General features: G+C 38.1%; 1 protein-coding gene and 1 long non-coding RNA gene across 3 annotated transcripts in view; one reads left to right on the top strand and one right to left on the bottom strand.

Annotated features, from left to right (window-relative positions):
- Window positions 1-20,288, bottom strand: part of GRM1 (glutamate metabotropic receptor 1) — a 431,554-nt gene that overhangs the window by 34,498 nt on the left and 376,768 nt on the right. For both annotated transcript variants that reach the window (XM_055535886.1, XM_055535887.1), the window contains exon 6: window positions 14,345-14,471. In XM_055535886.1, the coding sequence (XP_055391861.1) occupies window positions 14,345-14,471 (127 nt within the window). The remainder of the gene's footprint in view (window positions 1-14,344; window positions 14,472-20,288) is intronic.
- Window positions 1-20,288, top strand: part of LOC129620115 (uncharacterized) — a 52,418-nt gene that overhangs the window by 15,303 nt on the left and 16,827 nt on the right. The gene's annotated exons all lie outside the window — the stretch shown is intronic.

Raw genomic sequence — 20,288 nt, 5'->3', positions numbered from 1 at the left:
CCACCAGAACCCGTTTTAAATCTGTTCAGCCGTTCAACAAGCGCTGCCGTCAGTGAACGCAGCTTTTGCATGTTACCCAGTCAGTGTCAGTCCTGGCTTCTGATAATCACTCAGTCAGGAACAGCCTCATTTTAACACACAACTGCCGACCACTCGCAAGCACACGCTCCTGGCTGACCAGAGTGGCCTCCCTCTTTTGTGTGTCAGGCGTTTGTCTGTATCAAAGTCTTAGCTATTCCTGGAAGAACTCCTCCTTCCAAAATAAGTCACATTTTAACTCTAAATCTTTCTGTTTCCTTGATAACGTTTAGAAAGATGATTTGATAGAATAATAATGACCATTTTGGGGCACACAAGCAATAAATTAAAATATTTAAGAACAGCTTGGAGAAGGAAATGGCAATCCACTTCAATATTCCTGCCTTGGAAATCCTATGGACAGAGGAACCTGGTGGGCTACAGTCCATGGGGCCGCAAAAGAGTCAGACACGACTTAGTGACTAAGCAACGACAGTAGATGAATTAGGAGATAAAATACTTAATAGTCAATACGGTAAGCCCCCTACATATGAACACGTTCTCTTCTGAGAGCATGTTTGTAAGTTCAATTTGTTCATAAGTCTAATAAAGTTAGCCTAGGTACCCAACAATCGTAATTGGCTATATACCATTGCTTTTATACTTGCTTCTGGCCATCCTGGACTTGAAATAGAGATACTATACTACTGTACTCCATACAACACTGTGCAGTACAGTACACAAAGCACAGCTACTTGCACACAATGCACTCTGACAGTGCATGCCAGACACCAGGACTAACTTACACGATTGGACGCGTGAACACACGTTAGCATCTTTGAAGGTTCAAAACTTGAAGGTTGGTATGTAGGGGACTTACTGTATTCAGCTCTTCTAATTGGCATTCTGAGGCTGCTAAATAAAATTCAAATTCCAATGGAGTCTTTGTCAAGGCCTTTGTAACATTCCAAAAGCTACTCTTTTTGCATTTCTCTTTTTTTAACACAACCTGGTTTTATAAATGAGATATTCTATCTTTAGAGTTTTTATTAGCAAAGAATACTGCATTTAAAATTTTTAGAACACAAGTCAGATCCACTGAAGTCGAATGAAAACCCTGGTCTAGAGCCAAATTGAGAGATATAATTGATGATTTTCCTAAACTTCAGGGGTATAGGCAAAATATTTTGGGCAGAATTCAGAATTTTTATTAGACACTTATTGTCCTGAATTGCAGATATGTACCAATTAACTCAATTAATTGTTAGCCTCATGTGGCAAAATATTTTTAAAGGAGTGGATTAGAAAAGGGAAGATTTAAATAACTCAGTGGTGTAAAATTTTAAAATAGAAAATATATTACATAAGAAAATTTCAGAAGTTTTTCTTTCACTAAAAGATTCAAAACAAAGATGAAAGATAGATTTTAGGAAACCCTCAAACAATTATGGGATAGATTCAAAACTGATGTAACAAGGACTATATCCTCTGTGCAAATGGGCTCAGATCTGAATTAGGAGAATCAAACATAAAATGAAATGTTAAAATTAAAAATTACCAAGTTACAAAATATCTAATATTTGACCAGACATTTTCAGATACACTTTGAAAGTAAATAAGCTAGAAACCAATATAATAATGGATTCTTAGTTAAAACAATTAAAACAGCCTCTATTCTCTGTGATTTGGGAAGCTATAATAAGAAAGGGGCTTCCCAGGTGGCACTAGTGGTAAAGAACTGGCTTGCCAGTGCGGGAGATATAAGAGATGTGAGTTCGATCCCTGGGTTGGGAAGATCCCCTGGAGGAAGGCGTGGCAACCCACTCCAGTATTTTTGCCTGCAGAATACCATGAACAGAGGAGCCTGGCAAGCTACTGTCCATAGTGTTGCAAAGAATCGGACATGACTGAAGTGACTTAGCATGTAGCATGCAGATAAGAAAGCATACAGATATCACAAATAAAGGTGTCATTTAAAAAATCATCACCCCAACCTAGAGCCTGTTATACAGAGTGAAGTAAGTCAAAAAGAGAAAAACAAATATCATATATTAATTCATATATATGCTTCCCTGGTGGCTTAGTGGTAAAGAATCTACTTGCCAAGTAGGAGACCTGGGTCCAGTCCCTGGGTAGAGAAGATTTTCTGGAGAGGGCAATGCCAACCCACTTCAGTATTCTTCTCTGGGAAATTCCATAGACAGAGGAGTCTTGTGGGCTACAAGCCATGGGGTCTCAAAAAAGTTAGACATGACTTAGTGACTAAACAACAACAATGTATATATATAGGGAATCTAGAAAAATGGTACTGATGAACATATTTGCAGGGCAGAAATAGAGATGCAGACATAGAGAACAGATTTGTGGACACAGCAGGGGAAGGAGCGGAGGGGACGAATTGAGGGAGTAGCATTGAAACATATACATTACCACATGCAAAACAGATAGTTAGTGGGAAGCTGCTTATATAACAAAGGGAGCCCAGCCCAGTGCTCTGTGATATCTAAAGGGGTGGGAGGGAGGCTCCAGAGGGAGAAGACACATGTATACATACGGATAATGAAGAAACCAACACAACATTGTAAACCAATTAACCTCCAATTTAAAAAAAAAGAATCATCACCTCATATTAGTAAAACTCAGGACAACTGCCTAAAATCTGTCCAGTGACTTAACTCTGGAAAAGACACTGGCACCCACGAAGTCCCTGTCTGTCCTCTGAACTCGCAGAGGAAATAATATTTCTTTGTTATTGATATGCCTTTAATGTCTACCAATAATTTCACTATTAATAGAACATAAAATACCTTGGTTTAATAAAATAGTGAAAATCTTATGCACCAACATATAACTGGGACTTTGAGATGATTATCATAAGAATACATTATTCTTGGTGACACAAAAACCCACAATTCTAACATGTAGGGTTTACCGTCAGGCAAGATGTGCTACAGTTGTGGCACATGGTCAAGTTATAGTTGATTTAATCATGAAAATACTTGTTCAATTCAGTTCAGTTGCTCAGTCGTGTCTGACTCTTTATGACCCCATGAATCACAGCATGCCAGGCCTCCCTGTCCATCACCAACTCCCGGAGTTCACCCAAACTCATGTGCATTGAGTTGGTGATGCCATCCAGCCATCTCATCCACTGCTGTCCCCTTCTCCTCCTGCCCCCAATCCCTCCCAGCATCAGGGTCTTTTCCAATGAGTCAAATCCTCACATGAGGTGGCCAAAGTATTGGAGTTTCAGCCTCAGTATCAGTCCTTCGAATGAACACCCACCACTGGTCTCCTTTAAGATGGACTGGTTGGATCTCCTAACAGTCCAGGGGACTCACAAGAGTCTTCTCCAATACCACAGTTCAAAAGCATCAATTCTTCGGCACTCAGCTTTCTTCATAGTCCAACTCTCACATCCATACATGACCACTGGAAAAACCATAACCTTGACTAGATGGACCTTGGTTGGCAAAGTAATATCTCTGCTTTTTAATATGCCATTTAGATTGGTCATAACTTTCCTTCCAAGGAGTAAACATTTTTTAATTTTATGGCTGCAATCACCATGTGCAGTGATTTTGGAGCCCCCAAAAATAAAGTCTGACACTGTTTCCCCATCTATTTCCCATGAAGTGATGGGACCAGATGCCATGATCTTCGTTTTCTAAATGTTGAGCTTTAAGCCAACTTTTTCACTCTCCTCTTTCCCTTTCACTCTCCTTTTCCCTTTCACTCAAGAGGCTTTTGAGTTCCTCTTCACTTTCTGCCATAAGGGTGGTGTCATCTGCATATCTGAGGTTATTGATATTTCTCCCGGCAATCTTGATTCCAGCTTGTGCTTCTTCCAGCACAGCGTTTCTCATGATGTACTCTGCATATAAGTTAAATAAGCAGGGTGACAATATACAGCCTTGATGTACTCCTTTTCCTTTTTGGGACCAGTCTGTTGTTCCATGTCTAGTTCTAACTATTGCTTCCTGACCTGTATATAGGTTTCTCAAGAGGAAGGTTAGGTAGTCTGGTATTCCAATCTCTTTCAGAATTTTCCACAGTTTATTGTGATCCACACAGTCAAAGGCTTTGGCATAGTCAATAAAGCAGAAATAGATGTTTTTCTGGAACTCTCTTGCTTTTTCCATGATCCAGCAGATGTTGGCAATTTGATCTCTGGTTCCTCTGCCTTTCCTAAAATCAGCTTGAACAAATACCTGTACTATGTATAATTAAAGACATTACCCAAGTAATGCCTTGTGTCCTAGAATTCCTATGGAGAAAATACTCCACAAAAATAGGAAGATGAATTGAAACAGAGCACATAAGCATGCAGATTATCATAGGTATCTAGATCACCACAAATCTTTAATTTTTCTATAAATATGAAAATGCTACACCATTATCTAGATGTATTAACAGTATGAAAGAAAGAAAGTGAAAGTGAAAAAGTGAAATGTTAGTCCTCAGTCAAGTCTGACTCCTTGCAGACCCTATGGACTGTAACCACCAGGCTCCTTTGTCTACGGAATTCTCCAGGCAAGAATACTAGAGTGGGTTGCCATTCCCTTCTCCAAGGGTTCGTCCCAACCCAGGGATCAAACCCAGACTTCCTACACTGCTGGCAGATTCTTTACCTTCTGAGCCACTGAGTAAATGAAATTAACAGTATGGCAATATCAAATAATTATTGTTCATTGTGGTAGGTAGCTTCTAAGATGATTCAGATTGATCCCCACATCCTGGGATTCATGTCTATGTGTAATGCTCTCTCCTTGAGTGTGAACTAGGCCTATGACTTGCTTCTCTTCTATAGAATATAGCAAAGTTGATAGGATGTCTCTCCCATGATTAAGCTGTATAAGATAACAATCTTCATCTTGTAGCAGACTCTCTTGCTGGCTCTGATGAAACAACTCCTATTTTGCTAATGTCCACATGGCAAGGGACTGAGAGCAGTCCTCATCCACAATCCCTGGAAAAACAAACAAACAAAACTGAAGCCCTAAATTCAAGTCTTTGATGATTGTATTCTGCTAATAACTAGCTAAGGGAATTTGGAAGTGCACCCTTCCACAATCAAGCCTTCAGACTAGACCCCATCCATAGCTGATACTTCAATTTTTAGATTTATGAGAGATGAAGCAGAGAACTCAGCTAAACTTTGCCCATATTTCTGACCCACAGAAACTGTGAGATAATAAATGTGTATCATTGTAAGCCATGAAATTAAAAGACGCTTACTCCTTAGAAGGAAAGTTATGTCCAACCCAGATAGCATATTCAAAAGCAGAGACATTACTTTGCCAACAAAGATCCAGCAGTCAAGGCTATGGTTTTTCCTGTGGTCATGTATGGATGTGAGAGTTGGACTGTGAAGAAGGCTGAGCGCCGAAGAATTGATGCTTTTGAACTGTGGTATTGGAGAAGACTCTTGAGAGTCCCTTGGACTGCAAGGAGATCCAACCAGTCCATTCTGAAGGAGATCAGCTCTGGGATTTCTTTGGAAGGAATGATGCTAAAGCTGAAACTCCAGTACTTTGGCCACCTCATGCGAAGAGTTGACTCATTGGAAAAGACTCTGATGCTGGGAGGGATTGGGGGCAGGAGGAGAAGGGGATGACAGAGGATGAGATGGCTGGATGGCATGACTGACTCGATGGACGTGAGTCTGAGTGAACTCCGGGAGTTGGTGATGGATAGGGAGGCCTGGCATGCTGCGACTCATGGGGTCACAAAGAGTTGGACACGACTGAGAGACTGAACTGAACTTATCATTATAAGCTACTAAGTTTGGAGGTAATTTCATTGGAAAAGACCCTGATGCTGGGAGGGATTGGGGGCAGGAGGAGAAGGGGACGACAGAGGATGAGATGGCTGGATGGCATCATCGACTTGATGCACATGAGTTTGGGTGAACTCAGGGAATTGGTGATGGACAGGGAGGCCTGGTGTGCTGTGATTCATGGGGTCACAAAGAGTCAGACATGACTGAGCGACTGAACTGAACTGAACTGAATTTGTTACATAGCAATAGATCACGAATTTACCTTTTAAAGCCAACCTCTTAATTTCATAGCCAATGGTTACTCTCTTTGCCTAAGGATAGTTTCAGGCATAAACTAAGTTAGTCAAATATCTTTAGGTTTTGTACAAGGTCTTTAAGTCCTTGTACCACGTGTAATAAATCCCTATTATTAACTGAAATTGTCTAACAGTTTCCACTAATTAGCTAGTTATGAACTGTTGCTAATTCTCCCCATATTACTATTCACTGATGTAATAAGTGAGCATAATTAAGCTCTATAACCAAAGGAGGAGAATCTCAAGACTGTGTTTATGTTATTCAAGGAGTGTCCTTGTCGAATAGAATTTTGAATACCCAGTACTAAATATTAACATTGTTTCACCATAAGTCTAAAACTAAAAAGAAAATCACTAAGTTTAATACATAAGTAGTCCAGCCAGTATTATAAAATGAAATACTCTACCACAATGTAAATATTTTTAATAATTGAATTTTGGCTTCTCTGTATCCTATCAAATTTTAAAAGAAAAGAGGCATATATTAAGCTAATAACTGGTATGATTTCAGAATAATCCATTTATTTAATACTATAAAGACACGTTTTAAAAAGTCTTTAAATAATATAAAAACACATTTTAAAAAGTTTTCAGTTTTTTTTGAATAAATAATAATATCTTGATGTGTTGATGTTATATAAAATAATTGCTGCCATAGAAGTTCAGACCTGTAGCATTAAAAAAGGTACTATAAAGGCTAATACTAGTACTGTAAAATATAATATAAATATTTTAGAGATGATTATACTATACAGACTAAGAGTCCTTACACAAGTCTCATATAAAGCAATAATGAATAGTATATTAATGACAACAAAACAGGACAAACAAGTGCATTACCTCACACATGTGGACAGGATGGATACTTTGTGTACTAGAGAAGTTCAAGAATTCAGTTATAGGAACACAAAATCTAGCCAGCAAAGAAATTCTCAAAAGAAATGCCAGATCTACAAGGATATTATCTGGCAAAGCCAGAATGGCTGTCTGGCAGCACCACATGAAGTACCCAATAGACACTAGATAAAATTCTGATGGAAAAACAAATTAAAGAATTCATTTCAGTAGAAACAAATCGGCCACAAAATTAAACACTAATGGGAAAACATTTCCAGGATAGCAGATGCAGCCAGTTCATGCTTCATTTGTAATTAAATTAATCTGGGAAAACTGTAAAGGTGGGGACACTGACTGACACAATTGTAAAAGAATCCTGTGAGTAACTCCAAATGCATTGCCTGCAGTTATCTTCTTCTGTGGTTTATAAATATGTATTAGTTTAAACAGTATGAATATTTTCTGATGCATTCCCATGTTGACAAACCACAACACTTATAATGACTAAAATATGATCAGACTTGTAGTCTTAGCAAGCATGTTCCAACTTACCAATCTAGGGATATGAAAACGTTTCATTGGAACACTTATTCATGAATTTAAGTTATATGAAACTGTCCTCATTCTCAAACTTTTGGACAAATAAAAGGGAACCTTAACACTGCTGGAGGTTGCATTCTTAAGTGATTTTAACCTGAGGATTTTCCGAGCACCTCCAGAAGCTGAAGGCTCATGGAAGCTAATGAGCTAATGTAACAACTTTGAAGCAACATGATCATTACACACGGTCTTCTGTGCAGGATTATCTTCATATTCCTACATGTAGCATACTCTTTTTTTCTCTTGCTTATTCATAGTTTTCTTCTTGACTGATTAAAATCTATACAATTTTTGTCCTTAATGTTCTCCTTACTGGTAATAAGTACTTGTCTAAACCTAGGTTTTACTAGAGACAATCATACTCTAACTCAATAATCCAAGTACTACTGTTAACTACAGTATTAGGAATAATCTTTGCATATACAAATATTTCACAAGTTCAAATACTTGGAAAGATTCAGAAGACTCACAGAACATGCTCATGTAATGTCTTCATTCAAAGGCAAAAGGAAAAGTATGGTGAGAGAAGGACAGTGCAGGTTAGCAGCCGGGGACTGAGGTATCCAGGTACTCCTGGAGGTTGGGTAACTCTCCTCCTTAAACCTCAGAATGGGACAAATAAGTACATTACCTCACATATGTGGACATGATGGCTATTTTGTGTAATTCTCTCAAGGTATCAAAACTAGCATTTCTCAAATTTAAGATGGGCTCATTCTACCAAGTTCATGCTTTATCGGTGGATTGAGCTACCAAAATCTGCACAATGAACATTGATTTTGAGACAGCACAAGATAGAAACTCTCACTGAATTCTTTCATGGCCCTCAAGTTGTATAGCCAAGTCGACCTGTCTAATAAAATATGCATCAGTAAATGAAGTAACTTTGGTTGTTGCTAGTGGAGTTTCAAACTTTAAACCACATATCATAAATCCTAGCCCCCTTAATGTAACCAGTTTAAAGTTTAAAACTCCACTGGCCTGGAGAAGGAGATGGCAACCCACTCCAGTATTCTTGCCTGGAGAATTCCATGAACAGAGAAGCCTGGCAAGCTACAGTCCATGGGGTTGCAAAGAGTTGGATACAACTGAGCAACTAACATATACACATTACTGTAACCAGAAACCAAAGACTGACACTCAGCCATCTCCATAGGTAATCAGTCTTCCAAGTCTAGCTGTAAGTTAAGCCAACCTTACCCAGTGTACTATACACAAATGAAGAAAACCATCCTTCTGGTAGAAGTCTAAGTATTCTTGTGTTGCAACAGTAGCAGTTTGTCATAACAATACCCCAAAGCAGTATACCTATCCCACCATTCAGTCAGTTCAGTTTAGTCACTCAGTCATGTCTGACTCTTTGCGACCCCATGAATCGCAGCACGCCAGACCTCCCTGTCCATCACCAACTCCCAGAGTCCACCCAAACCCATGTCCATTGAGTCGGTGATGCTATCCAACTTTCTCATCCTCTGTCGTCCCTTTCTCCTCCTGCCCTCAATTTTTCCCAGCACCAGGGTCTTTTCAAATGAGTCAGCTCTTTGCATCAGGTGGCCAAAGTATTGGAGTTTCAGCTTCAACATTAGTCCTTCCAATGAACACCCAGGACTGATCTCCTTTAGGGTGGACTGGTTGGATCTCCTTGCAGTCCAAGGGACTCTCAAGAGTCTTCTCCAACACTACAGTTCAAAAGCATCAACTCTTAGGTGCTCAGCACCATTAAGATTGCTTTATCTCTTGTGAAGATCCTAGATTCTTTTTTCCTATGTGAAAAGCAAGATTTTCAATGCCAATACAGGACCACCCAAAACAGAATCACATAGGGATCAGGATTGACAATTTACATTTTGTATAAGCTTCTTAAAAGTTGTTTTTTCTTCTTTCCTTTCCTTTCTTTTTTTTTTCTATTTTTTAAGACATCCTAAATTTGAGAAGGACTAGCTTCGATATTTTGTGGGAATTAGACAAAATATGCATTGTCCATATATGTTATGTGATGTAATGTACTTTCTTTATCCTGTTTTTTTTTTTTTAAAGAGAAGGGTTTCCCAACCTCCATTGTTTAGTAATTCCAAGACTAGAAGGGGTGGTGGTTAAATTCAATCAGTGGTTTAGAATGAGTGCCCTGAGCCTACCTGACACCCACAAGGAGGAGACTTTAATAGGAGTTGTGCATACTATATCTAAAGCACTGAGAACTTAAGGACCTGGCAGTGTTCATGGTTAGAGTTATCCCAGACAAGTCGGTTTCCTTCCAGCAGACTACAAGTTACTGAGCAAAATCCAGGAGAAGTGGTAATTAATCTGAGGACAAGGGTTAACTTCTAATTTTCGAACTAAATATTGGCTCACTTATAACATCCAAATGCATTAGAGGAGGTTAAAATTTAATATCTGAATTTTTTCCAATTAAGTAAAGACAAATTTAATATGAAACAAAAAACAAAGATAGGCCACAATTATTCCACCTAAAGTGTGTTGGGACATTTAATAACATTCACAATACTGCTTCACAATTGCATAAGACTTCATTGAAATGCTTTCTCTAATATTATTATGTTAATACAAATTACCTAAAAGGGGAAATTCTATTTATTATTCAATCTTTAAGCTCAAATGTCCCTTCTTCTTTCTCTTGCCAGGGAAATATGATTGCTTTTTTCTCTCTACTCAAATGAGATTTTGTACATAGTCCTGTTCCAGGACTTATAATTGTCTGCTTACATGTCTAGTTTTATATGAAGTTTGTCTTCTAGGATATAAACCTGTCTCATTCACCCATATGTCCCAATATCTCAAAAAAATACCTGGCACAAAGAAGGTTGTTGTGTATAATACAAAAGAAAATAAATAAGTAGATAACATGAGAGGTGGCTGCAACTGTTAGGTACGGAAAAATAGTTAAAAGTTAATTTTTATAACAGTACTTCATATTTTTATTGTAAGATTTAGGGTAGTCTGACTTTATGAGGAATTATTTTACACTATTTGACTTTTTACAAGGAATAGAGCATCGGGTTTCTTATAATTGGTCCATGAATTGTTAAACTGTTATCAAATTGTATATCATGGCAGAAGAAATCTCTGTTTATGTACCATAAGAAGTAAAGTGTGAAATTTATATGCTGAATTAAAATGTACATTTTCCTAAGAAGAAAACATGAGAAGCTTATTAACAGCTTCAGAAGACACTTCCTCTAAGAAATATACTTTTTTTTTCTTCATAGCCAAAAAGCAACATATCCTAATGAGAATAAAAACTCACTTGTCAACATACTTTTATTCATTAATTTTAGTCTTTGGAGCATATATGCAAAGTATCTCATAAAATGATTTTAAGCATATTTTTAATAAACTTCACCTTCAGTAAAAAGCACTATTTTCCAAAGAAGAATGATTTCTCATTTTAACTAAAGTTCAGTCCAAAAAATCCACCCATGAAAATAAAACACTTACATAAAGACAATGTATATACTCCTCTTGGTATTTTACTGATTTTTGTTTTTCTCTGCCTGTGAGTCTTCTCTTTTCACAACTACTGCTATCATGGCAACAGTCAAAAACACACTGCCATGAACTGCACCCTTGCTCTGAGCCTGACATGGCACCCAGTAAGTGGCAAATTAGACCTCATTTTCCATTAACGTGAAAGAGTGGAAGGGATGCAGAAACAATAGGTGCCATTAAAACTAAATATAAATGAGGATGAGAGATGCGTATTCTGAAAGATCTTAAACATAAAAGTTGTGACATAATTTGGATATATAATCCAAATTTAGCCACTTGCCTGCTGTTACCAGATAAAGGCAGAATGGGCTGTTGCTTGGCTCAACTTTTTTGAATGTTAGTGATTTTTACATATATGATGAATGATAGTAGATTTACTCCTCTAGAAAGATAGTTGCATTAAAATTATAAGTTGCATTTATAATTAAGGAGCGTTTTTTTAAATTGTTGCTGATCTAGGATGGTCATCGCTTAGCAGTGGACAGACAATATATCCACAATGGAAGATCTCTAGGGGATAAAACAAATGACTTTGAGTTCCGTTATTATATTAGATCTTAAAAAAGTTTTTTTTTTATTTTAATATTGGATAGAAGTTCTTTTCATGTATGAGAGAAGCTTCAATTAAAGGGAAGCTGAGACAGTAGGAAAAGTTGGGAAGCTCCAAAAATGTAGACAAGAGGAAAACTTGTGCCTCAAAGCCAGGACTTCTGACATTTAAGATTAATCTTAGAAAGGGGCTAGTTTTGTCTTTGATTCTCTTTCTTGTCAGCTGCAGTCTCAGTCAAAAAGCAGAGAGGACTGACTCTGAAGTCAAACCTAGTTTTCAAGCACAAGAGTGATCTAAGGAGACTACTTTCTCAAGATAAACAAGACAGGAAGCACACACTGACTAAGAAGATCAGTTATTGAAGATGTGAACCTGTGGGAGAGGAGGCTTGTGTCCAGAACAAGGTTGGAAAAGCTTCTTCAAGTCAGTCCAATGCATGCAACCATGAGATAAATGCAGAACGAAAGAAAGGGCTTTAGACCCAGAGACAAACACCCTAGATTCTCGAGGTGATTCTTCTCCTATTAATCATCTGTATTGACCTAGATGAACTTGGGTGAGTTCCTTCTTTCTAATTCTCTCAATAGAACAAACATTTATCAGGCAGCAATTATGTATGTTCAAGGCACCAGGCTGTGAGCCAGAGTTTCCCAAGGGATGGGACAGGGACTAGAATCTGATGGGTCCCATCTCAGAATTAGTGAATGGGGATCTCTGCAGATGAGTAATTCCTGGGTGATTTTTAGGCATATTTGAAGTTGAAAACCAGCTTTCAGCAAGAGAATTAAAAAACGGGTGAGACAGAGTTTGTATCTTCAAAAACATTCTAATTTCTTTTCATTTTAAAATGGCCTTTGTACAAGGTGATTGCTAAAAGCTTTGATATTCAGTTTATTTTCTAAGCATATTAATGTTTTACATGTCTCTTACTTTAAAAAGTATAATTTTAATTATTGACCTTTTTCTACTCAGGCAGCCATTTGTGATGTCCTCTGAATAAGCCACACAGTTTCTTAGTTTCAGAGTCTTATTTGGGAAGAAGTGAAAAAGTAAACAGCACTTGTGAATGTTACCCTAATGATTTTCAACAGCACCCAGGGAAGCATGGGATCTGCAGTCAATGAACTAGGACCTGCTTCTAACTAGTTATGACCCTGAGCACACAAGTCTACCTCTCCGAGCCTTAGCTTTCATGTTCTAAAATGAAGGATTCTGTTATTCAGATGATAAAGTCTCTATGAACTCAAAGTTTCTATGGTTCTATCACTCTTAAAATTTTTGAACAACATCTGTGACACATGTGTCATCTGTAAGCTCATATCAGAGTTTTTGGAAATCAAAACTCATATGTACATGCTAAGTCACTTCAGTCATTTTCAACTCTGTGGGACACTATGGACTGTAGCCTGCCAGGCTCCTCTGTCCATGTGATTCTCCAAGCAAGAATACTGGAGTGGGTTGCCATGTCCTCTTCCAAGGGATCTTCCCATCCCAGGGATTGAGCCTATGTCTCTTCCATCTCCTGCATCGGTAGGCAGGGTCTTTACCACTAGCGCCATTTGGGAAGCCACAAAACTCACATACCTGAACATTACTCTTGGGAAGCTTATAAACTTGAATCCACAGGAATCCCACTGATTTTATGAGGAATCCCACTAATTTTACGAGTAAATCATCTCCTGCATTCATTTATTCCTCTCTACTCCCATGCAGCTGCTCTATTCATACCCTTTGAAATTCCTCATTTGGACCAACACAGTAGCTTCCTTACTTCTCTCTGTTTTCAGTTTAGGTTCACTATCCTTGTCCACACTGCCATCATGGTTATCTCTCTGAGACACCAATATCATGACATTATTCACCACTTTAAATGCTTCTGTGGTTCTCCTATGCTTAAAGCCAAAATCCAAACATTTAGAATAAGTTCTTAAGGAAGTTCCTTACCATTTGCTTCCAGTGTCCTCAACCAATCTCATTTCTGACCATATCTCTACCAGGCCCTTGTATTTACCAAACAACCCCATATAGTTGTTCCATGGTTTTCCCCAAAAGTATTACATGCTTTCATGTTTCTCATGTTCTACTTTCTATCTGGATTTTTTTTTTTAATCTCTGTGTCTGCCTAACAAACTTTACAACTACTGTAAAATTTGTCAGGCAGATAAGGAGATGAAAGAAATTCCAGATAGAGAATAGAGTATGGGAAACATTTATTAAAATAAAGGCTTCCCAGGTGTCTCAGTGGTAAAGAATCTGCCTGCTAATGCAAGAGAGGCTGGGGACTCAGGCTCGATCCCTGGTCGGGAAGATCCCCTGGAGGAAGAAATGGCAACCCACTCCAGTATTCTTGCCTGGAGAATCCCATGGACAGAGGAGCCTGGTGGGCTACAGTCCATGGGGTCACAAAGAGTCAGTCATGACTGAATGACTAATCACACTATTAAAATAACTACGTTGTTTTATATTTTTACATGTTTCTTCCCTGATATATTTTCAGATAAAAATTATAAAAAGAAAAACAGAAACAACTGGTATACAAGAATACTCTTTGAATACACTTTTAGTTATATTTAAATAAACTTTTAATATGGTTGATGGAAAACTTTTAAGAGCTTTAAGTGTACCTTTGACAGGAGCAGTAACAATGTAAATAAATATTGAAAAAGACGTGAGTTAATCACTCCCACTTTACACAACAGGCACATTGCAGAGGCCAATGTTCGGGATAAGGTTGACAAGTGAGACAGTTCCTACCTGTCAGATCTGCATTGGGCCACCATCCCAAGTCACAAGCTTTGCAGGTGAATTCATCTTGCACGTACTCATTCTCTTTGCAGGCAGTGCAAATCCAGCAGCAACTGACTTCCCCTTTCCGTATGACCTATAACACAGGGATATTTCATATGCCTTAAATTTAGTTTCTCCAGAAAGCCTTTCTTTTTTCAGATGAGGACTTGCTTTCATACTGTAATTTTTTTTTTGAAGACTAACTTTCCAAAAATTTGTACACATTGAGGAACCTCAAATACATGGATTGAATTATAGCTCATTGCAGTAGGGTTCAGATGTGAATTTCAATTCACTCCATGTTGGATTTGGAGGCTTTTCAATAATCATTTCTTTTATAAAGGGAATTAAACAGTTGAATGCTATCATTATATATATATATATATATTAATATGCATTAATAGTTCTCAGAAAAGTAAAAGTACATGTCTCTTTTTCATACTGTTATGTTGTAAGCTCCCTGATCTTTACTACCATAATGTCTAATATGTTTCTAATCCTATTGTTTAAAATATCACTTCTAATACTCTTTGTTTTTCATTTTTTAAAATCCATCACCATGCATCATCTCATGATATGTACGTTTTCTTTTAAACCCTTTTGTATGTATTTATAGTAGGCATCTTAATTTGACTATTAATTCCATCATCAATATAATATCTAGGACTGTTTCTATCACTTGATTTTCTTTCTGGTTACGTGTCACATTTTCTCACTTTGTTACAGGTCTAAAATTTTTTAACCAGATGCTGTATATAAGGTAGAGAGTGCTGGATTTTTTTCTTGAAGTATTGGCCTTTGTTCTGGCAGGCAGCCTGGTTACTGTGGCTCAGTTTGAGCCTTGTTTTTCATCTTTTAGGGCAAGTCTACAATATTCTCTAATCTAGGAATGAGTGAGTGAAGTTGCTCAGTTGAGTCCAGCTCTTTGCGAACCCATGGACTGTAGCCCACCAGGCTCCTTCATCCATGGAATTGTCTAGGCAAGAGTACTGGAGTGGGTTGCCATTACCTTCTCCAGGAGATCTTCCCGACTCAGGGATTGAACCTGGGTCTCCAGCATTGCAGGCAGACGCTTTACGGTCTGAGCCACCAGGGAATCCCCAATCTAGGAATAGTTTACCCTTATTATAAAGTGTGACCTTGTTGGGCTCTCTGCTCATCTCTGTGTATTCAGCAAGGTATCTCTACTCTGGCTTATGGAAACTGGGAAAATTCTTGGCCTTTTGGGGCCTCTGGGAATCCAGAACCACAGTAATTTTTCTTTCCTTGGACTTTCTAAATTGTACTATACTCATGCAGGGGGCTTCCCTGGTGGCTTACATGGTAAAGAATCTGCCTGCAATGCAGGAGACCAGGGTTCAATCCCTGGGTAGGGAAGATTCCCTGGAGAAGAGAATGACTGCCCACTCCAGTATTCTTACCTGAGCAATTCCATGGACAGAGGATCCTGGCGGGCTACAGTCCATGGGGTCACAAAGAATAAGACACAACTGAGTGACTGACACTTTCACTTCATACTTATGCTGCTGCTGCTGCTGCTATGTCGCTTCAGTCGTGTCTGACTCTGTGCGACCCCATGGACAGCAGCCCATGAGGCTCCTCTGTCCACAGGATTCTCTAGGCAAGAATACTGGAGTGGGTTGCCATTTCCTTCTCCATCATACTTATGCAGATAGAGTCAAATACTGATGGGAACTCATACAACCAACTGCTAGAACTCTTTTTCTGCATTGATTCATTCTCTTCCTTTCTCTGCACTACTGATTCTATCTGCCTTGCCTCTCCTAAACCTTGGTTTCTGTCTTCTTAAATTATCAAGATAGCCAAACTCTGTGTTCTTTCTCACTAAATAACAACCAGGAAATTGCCTCCAGACAGAATGCCTGAATGATTTTAGGGTTCACTTCTCTGTTTCCTTTCAATTCTTTGAAATCAAGGTCATACACTGTTTTCCAATGTCTGAACACAGTTATTTCATATATTGTGTCAAGTTTTCTGATTGTTTACAACAGAATGCTGTCTGAACTTTTTTATTCTCTCATGTCTGGAAACAGAAGTCTTTCCCTAATATGTTCAGTCAGTTTAGTCACTCAGTTGTGTCCGACTTTTTGTGACCCCATGGACTGCAGCACACCAGACTTCCCTATCACCAACTCCCAGAGTTTACTCAAACTCATGTCTATTGAGTCGGTGATGCCATCCAACTATATCATCCTCTGTTATCTCCTTCTCCTCCCGCCTTTGATCTTTCCCAGCATCAGGATCTTTTCAAATGAGTCAGTTCTTCACATCAGGGGGCCAAAGGATTGGAGTTTAAATTTCAGCATCAGTCCTTTCAATGAATATTCAGGACTGATTTCCTTTATGATGGACTGGTTAGATCTCCTTGCAGTCCAAGGGACTCTCAAGAGTTTTCTCCAACACCACAGTTCAAAAGCATCAATTCTTCGGTGCTCAGCCTTCTTTATGGTCCAACTCTCACATCCATACATGACCACTGGAAAAACCATAGCTTTGACTAGATGGACCTTTGTCAGCAAAGTAGTGTCTCTGCTTTTTAATGTGCTGTCTAGTTTGGTCATAGCTTTTCTTCCAAGGAGCAACCGTCTTTTAATTTCATGGCTGCAGTCACCATCTGCAGTGATTTTGGAGTCCCCAAAAATAAAGTTTCTCACTGTTTCCATTGTTTCCCCATCTATTTGCCATGAAGTGATGGGACCCTAACATGTTAGACATTATCAAATGTTCTCCTATGTAAAGTCAGAAATTAAACAGTAAATATTGCCATAGCTTAAAGTCATATACACCTTATCCTTTGTGAGGATAAAATTATCTTCTTGTAGATCAGATCAAAATGTATTAATGAGCCACTATTTTAAAATTACATGAAAAATATATCATGACAGTATATTTTCAGAAACTGTAAAAGGTTTTCTTTTTCTTTTACTTTCAAATAACTCTAGAAAGTATACTCAAACTGTCTTTCTGAAAATCCACATCTATCCTCAGAGTAAGCATGACAATTTGTACTGTATTCCAAACCATAAATTTTTCTAATGCTATGGAAAAATTTTAAAAGTAGTGCTTTATTATTTTAATTAGTATAAGAAGTGCAAAATAATGTCTATCTCTTCAATCAGCTTTATCTTTTTCCTAACTATAAAATAAATACTACAAATTAGACAAATTCCAAAGATAATAATTCTAAACAAATATATTTATGCAAGATGACTAGTGAAAAATGGATCCTATGGGTAACTGCCACATGGAAAAATACTTAAAATTAGGTTTTGAATGGCTGAATAAGTGCATAAAAAATGATTAGCTTATACATTTATCAAATAATGAAAAAGGAACTGCTCAGATAGAATTCTTTTGTTACTCCTTCTTATTCGGCCACCAAATATATGCACTTTTGACATATATCATCTAAATTATGGGACTTGTTTTTTCTGTCTCTCAGCTACCCCTCCAGACTTAAGATTCCCTGGTGGCTCAGATGGTAAAGAGTCTGCCTGCAATGCAGGAGACCCAGGTTCCATCCCTGGATTGGGAAGATCTCATGGAGAAGGAAATGGCATGCTGGATTTTGGTCCCTGCCTCTAATCCTGTAACATGGCTTTAATTTCTTCTCACTCCAGAGTAACAGCATGCAATTGCCAAGACTATCACTGTGGGCTGTGGGCTCCTAAGGGAAGGGAATCATGCCTTACTTTCCCTGTTTTCAGATCACAGTCATCAAGAAATGTACCAAGAACGCACAGTAGGTGCCCTCTGAATAAGGGTTGAGTTGAATCTTTTTAAAAAATGTAATTAAGCCACTCAAGGAAATTTAGTGCCTCCCTTTTCTAATATCTTCAAAACATAAGCTCTTTGGTCAGGTGTTTACTTAGACCCCAGTCCTTGTTTCTGCACCTGAGTCTGATTGCTAATAATTTCTTACATAAGTCCACCAAACAGACATTATGTCTTCAGTAGTGTCTATATAAGTGTTTGTTTTGGAGGGAGGTTTCAAGTAGGGCAGATATATCATCTGATTTATTTTTCATCTGACTTTCTTTCTACCATTTGGAGAAAAGATTTTAAGGAGGGCAAGAAAGAAAGGGCATATGTTGTTCAATCCATGGTTTTAATATGCAGCAATATAGTAAAGAAATAAATATATTTTAATAAACAAAAAAATATTCTTTTCCATTCAGAGAACTCTCTTTCCTCCATCAGTTCTTCTATGTCACTACATTTGAGTCCTGACACAGGCTCCAGGAAGTATTTCTGGTGCAGTGAACCCTTTGAAACATTATCTTATTTAAAAATCCTCTGTAATTACTAATAAGATATAGTTGGTATTTTATTACCACAAGTTAGCCAACCTTTGTCCACTAATTGTGCCACATGTGTATGATAGAAGTAGTAGTGTTAGTCGCTCAGTCGTGTCTGACTCTTTGTGAACCCATGGACTGGAGCCCGCCAGGCTCCTCTGTTCATGGGATTCTCCAGGCAAGAATACTGGAGTGGGTTGCCATTTCCTCCTCCAGGGCATCTTCCTGACCCAGGGATCGAACCCAGGTCTCCTGCATTGCAGGCAGATCCTTTACCATCTGGGCTGCTGGGAGGACCCACACGTATATGATAGATACACTGCATTCAGATACTTAAAAAATTCTTAAGTTATTGTCTCTTATGTTTTCATCTCCTCATATCACAAATATTTTGTTATTTTTATATTTTTACACTAGGTGATATTTCTTTGGCATGTAGTATATAGCCAATAACTGAATAAAGTATTGTTTCATTTTCGTTACAGTAAGACACTTTTTATGACAGCTCTCAGTCATGATAAGAGATTTAATGTTTCATTGAAATTTTCTTTGAAGGACCAAGACTTCCCAAGACACAGGAACTGTTTTGATTCCTTTTACATTCTATGTACTGGTGCTCTGTTTATTGTTAGCAAGACTAGACGACATGCTGCTTCACACAAGGCTATGATTCAATTCCATGTACACTGTAGGAGTCTTGTTTGTGCCATAGGAAATCAAGTGTTCTTTTTATGAATATGTTTCCGAATAACTTGAAATGGATTTTTTTAGTTTAAGCTTTGTTTAGAAAAAGGGTAAAAGAAAGTAAACAGCATCAGGAGAATATAATGAAGGAAAAGTAACAATACATTAAAGGAAACAGAGACATTTTCTTCAGGAGGAAAATGCCTGGAAAACTAAACAGAACAAAGACTTGGGTCATACCTAATTAGGTCTGTAGGAAAACCAGCTGCTGTTTAGGTTTCCTTTGCATTCACAGTGCTAGCTCAGTTCTTGGCACATATTAATTATTCAATAATTATTCAATAATGTATGTGAAAGGACAGACAGAAATAATAAGGAATAGGATATAAACAGGAGAAATGAAAATGAAGAATTTAAGAAAACAAAAAATAGGAGGGATTGAAAGCTTGGCAAGGACTATAGAAAAATATCAATTTAGGAAAATCCCTACATTGTAATTTATTACAGGGAAAATGTAACAAAAATCATATACGAATATAAAATGATCACAAAAATGGACATATATTGAACCAGCCCATGTGTGAAGAACTCTGTACAGAATTATACTAACGCTCACAACTGCTCCATGGAGTGAAGTTACTTATGTACATTTTGCAGGTGAGGAAACAGCTGCAGAGGGGTCAGCAGCTTGTGCAAACCTCAGTCACATCATCTCCAGTTATTATCAAGATCTAGGCTCTTCCTCGGAGAAGGCAATGGCACCCCACTCCAGTAGTCTTGCCTGGAAAATCCCATGGATGGAGGAGCCTGGTAGGCTCCAGTCCATGGGGTCGCTAAGAGTCCGGCACAACTGAGCGACTTCACTTTCACTTTTCACTTTCATGCACTGGAGAAGGAAATGGCAACCC

This window comes from Bubalus kerabau, chromosome 9, assembly GCF_029407905.1.
Source record: "Bubalus kerabau isolate K-KA32 ecotype Philippines breed swamp buffalo chromosome 9, PCC_UOA_SB_1v2, whole genome shotgun sequence".
NCBI lineage: Eukaryota > Metazoa > Chordata > Mammalia > Artiodactyla > Bovidae > Bubalus > Bubalus kerabau.
The sequence above is the reverse complement of the archived record's forward strand: the minus strand, read 5'-3'. Positions and strand labels throughout refer to the sequence as shown.